Source organism: Chenopodium album, chromosome 5, assembly GCF_948465745.1.
Source record: "Chenopodium album chromosome 5, dcCheAlbu1.1, whole genome shotgun sequence".
In the NCBI taxonomy this organism is placed as follows: Eukaryota; Viridiplantae; Streptophyta; class Magnoliopsida; order Caryophyllales; family Amaranthaceae; genus Chenopodium; species Chenopodium album.
Genome location: NC_137838.1, coordinates 69,602,353 through 69,614,639, shown reverse-complemented (window position 1 = coordinate 69,614,639; position 12,287 = coordinate 69,602,353). Strand labels below are relative to the sequence as shown.

At 32.0% G+C, this 12,287-nt stretch overlaps 1 protein-coding gene and 1 long non-coding RNA gene across 2 annotated transcripts; one reads left to right on the top strand and one right to left on the bottom strand.

Annotated features, from left to right (window-relative positions):
• The first annotated feature begins 4,457 nt into the window (after positions 1 to 4,457).
• On the top strand, positions 4,458 to 5,027 carry LOC145633073 (pathogenesis-related protein 1C-like). Its single transcript, XM_081685368.1, has one exon. The coding sequence runs from the start codon at positions 4,458 to 4,460 to the stop codon at positions 5,025 to 5,027; it is 570 nt and encodes a 189-aa protein (XP_081541494.1).
• Positions 5,028 to 7,230: 2,203 nt separating this feature from the next.
• LOC145630940 (uncharacterized) lies at positions 7,231 to 8,961 on the bottom strand. Its single transcript, XR_014112309.1, has 2 exons — positions 8,503 to 8,961; positions 7,231 to 7,553 (listed from the first exon to the last, which is right to left on the bottom strand). It is a non-coding gene; the product is annotated as an uncharacterized LOC145630940 (long non-coding RNA).
• Positions 8,962 to 12,287: the final 3,326 nt, after the last annotated feature.

Below are 12,287 nucleotides of genomic sequence, written 5' to 3'. Positions count from 1 at the left end.
AAAAAAAACTAAAGAAAAATGTGAGAAATGAGAAAATACTTTCAAGGAAAGCATCTTACACCCAAGCAAATACTCCTATATACAATTTGAACAAAAGAATAATAACTTAAAATAAAACACTTTTGAACATTTATTAAACATGTCCTTTGAAATGGAGGTGTAAATTAACCTTGTTGATATGAGGTACACACACACACAAAAAAAAAAAAAAAAAAAAAAAAAAAAAAAAAAAAAAAACAACTAGTTTTAAATTGGAATTTGAAGTTATATACATGATCTAAGTTTTGGGCCATAAGAGAAGATAACTTAATAAAGTACTCCATATAAATTAAATTTATGGGAATAAAAAAGATTGTCAAAAAAGAGGAGGAATCAAGTGAAGAAGACAAATCAAAGGGTCAAAGAAGACAAAGTGAAAAGGGTGATTCTTGGAAGGAAAAAAAATGGCCATAAACAATCCAAAGTGTTATCCATTTTTTGAAATTTTCCATATTATTTAGGCCCAAAAATATGTAATTCTACCCACTTTGCATAATTTGGTCATTGAAATTTTTCCCACTTTGCATAATTCGGTCATTTAAATTTTACCCATTTTGATTATTTGGTTATCCATGATTTGGTAAACTCCATTTATCATTATATATTTAAATGGTTCTTTTTTTTATTTTTTTATTTAAATGGTTCTTAGGTGTGCACACATACTATTTTCTTTTTTTTTTTTTTAACACAAAGGGGAAATACTTATATTATATCATGATAATGCCTATGATGTAAACCATCAGGCCAAAAGAGGATAATAGGTTATCAAAGGTTATCAACAGACCAGAAAATCGACAATCAGGGGGCATATTAATCCACTCCCAATTATCTAAGTTTATCCTAAAACATAAAATTATCCTAGTACATAAAACAGTAATATAAAAGAAAGAAAACGCAACATAAAAGATAGAGTTTTTGACAGCAACATTGGGAGTAAAAGGCTGCGCAGGGTAGCTAAGGATTCTGCATTTCTTGAACCTCCAGAGCATAAGTCTGATAGACTTCATGAGGAGGGTAGGAGAAGGGAACATTATCACCAGTCTTGTATTTGGTTCTGCCCATCGTTGCAAGTTTGTCAGCAACAAAATTCACACATCTGTTTGCATGAAAAACAGTCACTTCCCAGTCTCTTAGCAAGAGTGAAGCAACATCTTGAATGATATTTCCCAAGTCTCCATCTTCAAAGGACTTTGGGTCTTTCAGCATTTTACTTAGACTGTCAGCATCAGTTTCTAATTCTAAGAACTTGATTTTCTTATCCCAAGCAAGGAGTAAACCATCTCTAATAGCTAACAGTTCAGCAAAAGCAGCGGAGAGAGCATTGAATTTGGAAGCAAAGCCAGCCACCCAAATGCCTTTATCACATCTTATCACCCCCCCTCCACCAGCATTATCAACATTGATCCAGGAGCCATTAGTGTTGAGCTTATGATACCCCTTTTGAGGGGGAGCCCAAAGTCTTGGAATCTGAGAGTTGGAGGAAGAAGGAGAGTCTATAGCAACAGCCTGGATTAATCTCAAACAAGAAATATAATCAACATAGAATTTGTTAAAAGTAGTTTGAATAAAAACCATTTTTTGTTCAAAAATACATTATCAACACACAACTCTTTTCATTCGGTCTTAAAATACATTTCCCTTGTTAATTTTAAGTAGCAATAGTTTGACTTCATAAACACTAAGGGCCTGTTCCGATTGACTGAACTCAGCTGAACTGAACTGAACTTATTAATTAGTGATTTTTAACTACGGATTAGTGATCTTTGATTATTTATTGATTATTTATTACTATACATATGTGTATATACAAATGTACATATAATTAATAATAATAATAATATTAATAATAATAATAATATTATTATTATTATTATTAATTATTGATTATTATTATTATTATTATTATTATTATTATTATTATTATTATTATTATTATTATTATTATTATTATTATTATTATTATTATTATTACTACTACTACTACCTCTGTTTCGCATTACTCGCAACAAACGAATATTTTATATCTCACAAATAATACCCCTTTGTTGCGAGTAATGCGAAATGGAGGTATTATTATTATTATTATTATTATTATTATTATTATTATTATTTATTGATTATTATTATTATTATTTATTGATTATTATTATTAGTATTATTATTATTATTATTATTATTATTATTATTATTATTATTACTTATTGATTATTATTATTATTATTATTATTATTATTATTATTGTTATTATTATTATTATTATTATTATTATTATTATTATTATTATTATTATTATTGTTATTATTATTATTATTATTATTATTGTTATTATTATTATTATTATTATTATTATTATTATTATTATTATTTATTGATTATTCTTATTATTGTTGTTGTTGGATGAAATTTGGCTTTATATCATTAGCAATATCATTAGACGTAAATTAAGAGCTGAAGTGAACTGAAATGAACTGAACTGAACTGAACTGAACTGAGCTGAGCTGAGCTGAACTGAGCTGAACTGAACTGAACTGAATTTCAACGGAAGAGAACAGACCCTAACACCAACTATGATTTATTTAAGGAAAATTCTCATTGGTATACCCGTGGTTTTGACTTTTCCCATTGATACACTCTTAAATTTTTGCCTTCCCAACGATACACCCGTGTTTTGGTCCTTTTCCCAACCATGACTAATACCGTAAAACTATTTCACTAAGTTAAAATAATTAAGTAAAAGACTATAATACCCCTCTTAAACATTTAATGTTTTGACTAGCGTGTCGAAAATTGTTCTTAAGGATCCAAACCTCGAAATTGGCAAAAAAAAATGCAAATGTCTCACGTGCGTGTAAAAAATGTCTCGATTTGCGTGTCGTTACTTTTTTGTGATAGTAATTGTTCGGTTAAGGTTTAAGGGGTCATTTTGACCCTTTAAGGATTTAAATTGAACTCGAAATTGTCAAAAAAATTAACGAGTATCATGACGTGCAAAATGAGATATTTTCGTTAATTTTTTGACAATTATTATTACAAAATGACCCCTAAAACCTTAACCGAACAATTATTTTCACAAAAAAGTAACGCCACACAAATTCAGACATTTTTGACAGACATATAAGACACTTGCGGTTTTTTTTTTTTTTTTTTTTTTTTTTTTTTTTTTTTCCGAGGTTAAATTGGATTCTTAAGGAATAACATGACTCCCAAAACTTTAACCGTACAATTTTCGACACACAAATCGAGACATTAGAAATTTGAAAGGGGTCTTATAGTCTTTTCCTTAATTATTATAACTTAATGAAATACTTTTAAACGGTGTTAGTCACGATTGGAAAAAAGGCCAAACCATGGGTGTACCAATGGGAAGGCAAAAATTTAAGAGTGTATCAATGAGAAAAGTCAAAACCACGGGTGTACCAATGAGAATATCCCTTTATTTAATAAGAAAAGTTTTGCATCCAAAAAAATTATACTCCCTCATTTTTAAATACTTGCTCCACTTTTCATTTTCAGCCGTTTTTAAATACTTGCTCTATTTCGTTAATTGAAAAAGTTTTACAATATTTAATTAATTTCTCTAGCCTAATGGACGTATCATAAATTATATTTTATTAATTTCATATCCTCTCTCTTCCAATTCTCTAAACTACTTTTGATTTTTACAATTTTTTATTCTTTCACCTATCACATTACCTCTATATTTTATTACTTTATCCAATCTCTCCTAGAATCCGCCCATGAAAAAATGTAGCAAGTATTTAAAACGAAGGGAGTAATAAATAAATCAAGAAGTACGCCTCTTCTAAATACGTTGACATAATAAGTTGACATACTAAGTACGTGTATATTGTATCATGGAATACATCAAGCCGATCTAGGCCAATTGGTTGATATGGAATATTTGACTATCATACACTCATGTTATCGTTACATCATCTTAAAACTTCATGCTCAAGGAATTGAAATACCTTTTTTTTGTTTTTTTTTTTTCCAAAAAAAAAAAAAAAAAGTAAAAATCATGAAAATAGAAAAAAAAAAAAAAAAAAAGAGAGAGAGAGAGAGAGAGAGACAAAACTACTTAATCCCATGACTTTTTTTTTTTTTTTTTGAGAAAATTACTTAATCCCATGACTTAATTATAAATCAAATAAACTAATGACTTTAGCAAGTACAACTTACTCTTATATCATCCCATATTCAAACATTATTATATTACATCAAATCTCTTAATTCTTTCAAACATCATGCCCTCCATTATCGAACATGCATCTCACAAACTTGTTCCTCAAATCTATGACCTTTTCTATATTTTCTTCTCACCATATCATATAAATTCCCTACACCAAAACATATATATCAACCAAAAATATAACCAAAAATTAAAAATAACACCCCAATCAAGTCAAAAAGAAAAAAAAATGGCCTCTTCTAAGGCCAAAACCATAACATTTTCTCTCCTCCTAATCACAGCCTTTGCAACAACCCTTTCTTACGCATCCGAGTCTAGGACGTACATACCGTCGTCTTCATCTTACAACTACCACCCTTACTACTACTCCGGTGGTGGTGCCACTGGCTCTGATAAGGCCGCCTTCATGCAAGTCCACAACGAGGCTAGGGCAGCTGTAGGACTTCCCCCGTTCACTTGGGATGACAGGCTAGCTTCCTTTGCTCAATCATGGGCTAACCAACGTATTAAAGATTGTCATTTGATTCACTCTGATGGTCCCTATGGTGAGAACCTCTTTTGGGGTAGTGGTGGTTATTCAGCAGCTTTCGCGACGAAAACATGGGTGGAGGAGCGTAGGTACTATGATTTGTACACCAACTCTTGTGCTAATGGTATGGATTGTGGGCATTATACTCAGATTGTTTGGAGGAAATCGACTCGCCTTGGTTGTGCTAGGGTTACTTGTTATAATGGTGGTGTTTTCATTACTTGTAACTATGATCCTCCTGGCAACTACATTGGTACCCGTCCCTACTAATCATTTTTTGAAATACTAAAAAAAAATTTCTTTCTATTTGGACGGTGATTGTCTCGTTAATAAAAAGTAATTTAGAGACGGAGAATTTTTTATTTTTAGAACGCCGGTCTTATTGGTTGTTTATGGTGTTCCAAGATGTAGGCTAAAAGAGGGTTTAGACCTAGTCCTAAACTACTAATTAATACTTATATATATATATATAATATATATATATATATATATATATATATATATATATATATATATATATATATATATATATATATATATATATATATGCTAACTATTTCTCTTTTGTTCTTGTGGTGATTTCAGTTGATGTTGTGCTTGTGTGTGTGTGTTTTTATTCCTTTTATTTTCATTAACTAAATGATAAATCCATCTATATGTATGTAATTGTAATGGGTATTTGTAGGATTTCAAATGAAAAGTTGGACAAGATTCGGAAAACTTGATTATTTTAGCTGCTCTACAGCTCTTTAGGCTCCTCAATGATCAAAATTATTTGTAATTAAACAAAAAACAGAAACTATGTTTGCTGAAGGTACATCGGAGTAGAGCTGTGAAAATCTTTAAAATCATAACTAGCATACATGTGTAATTTATACAATTACACTGCATAAATCGAGCAGTTTCACAATAAAGTCATGAAATGGCCAATTAGGAGGAAATTTTGTTCTTACAAAAGAAAATGAACTGAGTAAAGTAATAGCATAACCTTAAATGATTTAAAGAAGCTTGCCTTGCGTGGGTTGCTGACAATTACAGATCATTGTATCATACAGTAGAGCAATGAGGCTAAATGGGGGAGCTTAGGATAATTGTGCAAGCGAAACACTTGATGCAGCAGGAATACAAATTACGATCATTGTAGCACACCTAGCTTCTTGAATCTTGATTTAGAATTCGGGATGACCTAACCTGAAAACTGAAGCATAAGAAATGGAATATTATTTTGTTATGCAAGCCTTACAAGAACTATAAGCTTCTGTCACTGTTGAAACATATAATGAAGCCTCTTGCAGACTTTATGGAATAATTGCAAACCAAAGTTGATTGTTAACAGCTTAACACCATCATCCAGAGAGGAAAATCTTAGGAGATTAATAATTCATGAGTCATGCTCGTGTTGCCGCCAAAGGCAGGTCATCGAAAACTTAGGGCCAAACAGAAGTACAGAGCACTAATTCAGCGAGGAAAGCATTTAGCTAGAAGAAGCCCCTGTAAAAAAAGGTGGGTCGACAGTAAAATATCATTAAAGATCGAAGAGCTAACCACAAGGATAGTTTTACTCTCACCATTCCCATACAAGTTTTATGCACACAATCAAAAGATATTAGTAGTTCTTGCATTATAATTTAAACTAAACCTGGTAACCAGTAAAACAGATGACATAATACGATAATAGAGTAAAGATCAGCTAAGTGGTCAGACAGTATAGAATGACGAGGGGCACGGGGTGGTGGGTAGAAACTTACATCATCGGTTCATCCAGCACATATTTTTACTACTCGGGCAAAATCTTGTGCTTAAATGCTTGTGCAACAGTTGTTGTTGAATGAATTCCAACCAAACTTTTTTTTTTTTTTATCAAACAACATCCTGCATAAAAAATGCTCAATTGTTCACAGCTTGTTTCAGATAGCTAATTACCTCTTTTTGAAGCAACTGCTGCTTATGCTTCAGTGTTCAATTCGCAATATCTACACAGACACAATTAACATTGTCCTCAGATGCTCTGATGAGAGAAAAATAGTTGAATGACTGTTTAAAAATTAGACAAGAGGAAATGGAATTAACAGTAATAGATGTCAATAAATGACTAATGAAACTATACATTGCTTAAAATTCTTCCAAATTCGAAATCAGCAAATTATGTTCATCAGAATAAAACCACAATCTCAATTGGGGGGGGGGGGGATTGAGCTTGAACCATTCACAAGAAACTGAAACTAAGAAAATGCTGAACACGAAAAATGAGCCAATACAGATCGACCCTCAGCATAAACCATATGCCAACACAAAATGAGGGTGCTGAAAGTCATAGCAGACGCTTCCATTTCATTTTCATTTGCATTTTATACCAACTTCAGCAGCACGATGAGGCTTGCTTTTTCTCCTGCTTCCAATTTGTCTAAACCCTACTGATTTCACAAAACCCTCAGTAATAGACTTTGCTTCTGCACCATTTTCCTCCTTGACGGAATCTAAATTCTCCGGCACTTGTGATGAATTCTTCCTTTTTGTTCCACTCACAGCAGTAAATTGACCTTTTGAGCTTCTACTGGTCATTGAACTGTTAGCATTTTCTTCACCGTTTGCTATCTTTGCATTCTCTACATCTTCGACCTCATCCTTCAGTGGCTTCTGTGGCCTCCCCCTTCTCTTAGATGCCGGAATGTTCTCCTCTTTTGCGTTCTCTACGTCATTGTTAGATGTAACAGCAGTCTGCTTCTTGCCTTTTCCTCTACCTCTAACCATGATGAAGAAATTCGGATAAAAGCTCAAGACGATGGATTAACAAGCCTGCAAACAGGAACTAGCAAGTTTATAGAAAACATCAACTACTACTTTACACCTACTACAACTTCTAAAGGAAGAATGCAATAATGAACCATGTTCTCCTGTCAAAGTTCCATGACCAACAGACTTCAAAGTTGAACTTCTACAATAAGGCGGAACATAAATTCGATCATACAAGTAACGCATTAACACTCACAAGTTCAGTAATGTTACTTCAGACTTGAAATTCTAATATAGGGCGTAATTTCCTTTTATAACTTATTAACAATTTAACATACATAAGTTTGGTAATGTTACTTCAGACTCAGAATTCTACAATAGGCGGAACATAATCTCTATCATAACATTCATAAGTCCTCGAAAATTGACAGATTTAAACTCCCCAAATTCAGGCAAGTCAAAACATTCATTCAGTTCAATACAAAATGCTGAAAACTAAAGTATTTTAACACATTACTAAAACAAGCTATAATCTGGAGAAAAATCAACAGCATTACACTTAAACTCACATCAAATTTTGTTGAACCCTGATCTTTCTTGACCAATCAGAAACTGTTATCAAACAAAACAATCCTTTTTGATGAGATCAAAATCAAAATATATCTCAGCCATAATTCATGCTCAAAGTTAAAACTTTAAATATAAATTCAAAATCAATAAACCAAAGAAAAAAAAAGGGGGGGGGGGGGGGGGGGGTCATCAATTTCATTCAATATCAATATACAAAAGCATTGAAAATTCTACAATTATAACTATAGTTAAGGGAAGAAGATAAAATCATATAACCCAATTAAAAATCAAAGTTACAAAGACAACTAAATTCGAAAAGACAGAAATCCAACTAAAACAATGAAGCATGCAAAAATTAAGAAGAAAGAACACACATAATATATCAAATTATTAAATTTCTTGCATTGATCCCAGTAAAATTAATATAATTACAAGAGCTGACCTCAACAGATGACAACCATCATTAAAATGAAAGGGGATAATCAAAATGTAATTAATTAAAAAACCCAACAAGAAAAAGAAAAAAATGAGTTTAATTTTGGCAAAAAGTAAGAAGATTGGTAGAGTTGGTTGAAAATTATGATCTGGGTAAAGAAAAATTTAAAGACCCAGATCAAAACATGATTAAGATATTGTGATTTGAAAAGATTGAAAAAGAAAGGAGTGGATTTTTTTGAGGGGTTTTTCTATTGAAGTATACCAGGGGCTGAAACAATGAGGTGAGTGTGAGAAGAGGAAGAAAAAATGATGGAAAGTGAAAAAAAAAATTAAAAAGAGAAGGTAGTATTAAGTTTAATTTTTGTATTGAATTGAAAAGTTGTGGGTTGTTCAGGAAACAAGAAAGGAAAGGGCAAACAAGATTGCATAGTGTAGTACACTTGGGTTTGGAAGTTATCTTGATTCTTGCATCATCTACTATTTTTAAATTTCTATGACTCATAGCTCCCACTTATGCAATCTCATTTAGCCATATATTTTTTTTTTCCAAACTCGTTTATGTATATCGACGTTAAATTGACTCGAGTTTGTATTTAAGAGTAACACTAGTGAGTAGTCCGGGCGTTGCTCTAGGTTACTACTTTTATAGTTGTGCAAGTGCTAATTTTTAAGAGCATCTAATAGTTTGTATGTACTATGTGTTTTCAATACTTTGTGGTATAATATTATTTATTGTGCAAAGTTAAAACATAATTGACAATTAGCCTAGATAATTAAGCAATAACCTTTCTTCTAAGAGGTCAAGTGTTTAAACCTTCTCATTCATATAAGAAATTGAGTAACTAAGTGATGTGGCAAAATTATGAGGTCTACGTGGCGTATAGACGTTTTTAGAAACGTCTTTTTATAAATAAGTATAGATTGTACTAAAAGTTTTGTGTAGAAAAGACTCACGTGAGTTAGGTCATACAAACAAACAAACAAAAAAATAAGTTTGAGAAAAAAAAAAAACTTAATGGTAAAAAATTAGATAATGATAGTTAGGAAATTTTTTAAATTACCACCTAAAATGTAACCAATTTCTAATTAACCACCCGTTTAATTTTTTATTTTAAATTACCACCCCTTAAATTAAATTAACCATCCGTTTAATTTTTTTTATTTTAAATTACCACCCCTTAAATTAAATTAACCACCCGTTTAATTTTTTATTTTAAATTACCACCCCTTAAATAAAAAAAAATTACTCAGATTACCACCCATATCAAAAATCCGGTGGATTTTCAGTCTATGGGACCCACCTAACGCTTATTTTGACTGATTTTTTTCCTCGATTTTTCTCTTCAAAAACGCTCTCCTAACTTCAATTCACATTTTTCTCTTTGAAATTTGGTAAAGGAAATGTGAATTAAAGTTTAGAGAGCGTTTTTAAAGAGAAAAATCGGGGGGGGGGGGAATCAGTCAAATAAGTGTCAGGTGGGGCATATAGACGGAAAATCCACCGAACTTTTGAAATGGGTGATAATCTGAGCATTTATTTAATTTAAGGGGTGGTAATTTAAAATAAAAAAATTAAACGGGTGGTTAATTCGAAATTGGTTACATTTTTGGGTGGTAATTTAAAAATTAACCTAATACTTAAATATTAGATTATAACTGTCAGAAATTAGATTATAATAGTTAGATATTAGATTATAAATATCAGATTCTATAATATAATTTTTAGAAAATAGGTTAAGTATATGGTTTTTTCACTATATACCCCTGGGTTTTTTGTTTATTCACCATATACCCATGAAAATTTTCAAATTCACCATATACCCCTAATTTATTACAAAAATTCACTATACACCCCTAATGAAAATAAGATGTGTGGAATTTGGTTAATTAAACCTCGAAACCACCTTAGCTCTCTCCCCCTCATCCCAAAATCACTCATTTTCTTTTTCCAGCCCCAAAACCACTCCAAATCTCTATAACCATATTTGTATGATTGATTTTGAGGATAAAAAAAGAAAATTTAGGGTGGGTTTGGGGTGGAAAAAAGGACTGTGGGTAGTTTCGGAGGTAGGGGAATATATTTAGGATGATTTTGGTTCATAATTAGCTTTAATGATTCACAAAATTAAAAATCATTAATCATCAAAGGTATATGGTGTATTTTGGTAAAAACTCGGGGGTATATGATGAATTTACAGAAGTTCAGAGGTATATGGTGAACAAACAAAAAACTCAGGAGCATATGGTGAAAAATCCGTTAAATATATTAGAAAATAGGTTAAATGTATCAGAAAATAGATTATAATGCTCATGTATTAAAACCCCTCCTTCCTTCCTTTCTTTCTCTCTCCTCAACAACCCACCATCTCTCCCCTCTTTCTTTGCAACTCACATTAGTTGCAGAAATCATGTACTTTTAAGCAGTAATTTGAATCGAATATCAGATTTGACATAATTTTAATCTATCAATTACTCTCAATTTGACATAATGGCGGAGTATCAGATTTGACATAATTGCAATCTATCAATTACTTTTAGAGCTTTTGGTTGCCGCTGTTAATGGCGGAGTTCAAGAATCATTGCTCCATCAAAAGCAAATCGAGCTCGAAATTCGAGCTTTTACTACTACGGTTAATCGTTTTCAGAAGCAGAGTCATCAATGGCTTGTTGCTTTTCGATCTCTTAATACTATAATTAAGGTCTGGGTTTAGGCTCTTTTGGGTCGGTGGTGGTGGAGTTGTGGTGGTGGTGGACTCACGTGAAACGGACTCACACAAGACATTTTGTAACTCACGTCATCATATTCTTATTTAATCCATTCAATTGGTTGGATCTGGGCCGGGCTAAGGCTAATCTAAAAAGGGTTGGTCAATGGGTTACTAGGCATGGCCCAACCCAGCCCATCAAACTTTGCAAAACAAATTTAATTATAACACCCCCATTTAAGCTTCTTTTATTACATGATCTCATAATTAAGTTTATAGGAACTTGCTAGCAATCTAGCATACCTATTGAAAGTTCAAAGTCAAGGCTCAACACTTAAAACATGACAGTACACTTGCATATACGCATAATATTAACCAAGAAAAAGGCTCCAAGCCAAATAGGGTTTGAGCACCCAAGGTTTGACATAACTTAGCCATAACATCTAATAGAGATGGTACTCCTCAACTCTAGAACTTTTTTGCAAGCAAAATCTCAGTTACAATCTTCCTGTTTAGAATCTTTTGATGATGATCCCTTGATTCAATTGCAGTTTGCTCTTGCTCTTGCTCTTGCTCGGGTGTATTGATATATATTCCTGACCCGTGCTGCGCCCCTACATCATTCTCCTGAAATCAATTAGTTCCTCTGAACTTGGGAGGTGTCATTGTAACACTGAAATAACATTTGTTAGTCTAAGCAAAGCCATCCCCATTTCTTCCATAACAACGTAGAAATGCTTCTGTTCACAAATTATCTAGCTAAAAACACTGATTTCTACTTCATGTATAAAAAGATGAAGTCACAAAAATGAGCAACAAGGCAATCTGATGGTGAGAATTCCCCACATCATCAATCCAACATAGATCTCGATTTTGACAACTTTGTGTATTTGCTTCAACCTACTCTTCAAATGTGTAATATTTGAAGTGAAGGTGAGAATTGCTCCTTCGCTCTACATGCTGAACTTTCAAATCAATCGTGCTAATCATAATGACTAAGGGTCTATTCTGATTTACTGAACTGAGTTGAACTGAAATGAGCTAAACTGAATTGTTTATGAGAGAAAAGAATTAGAAACTAAAC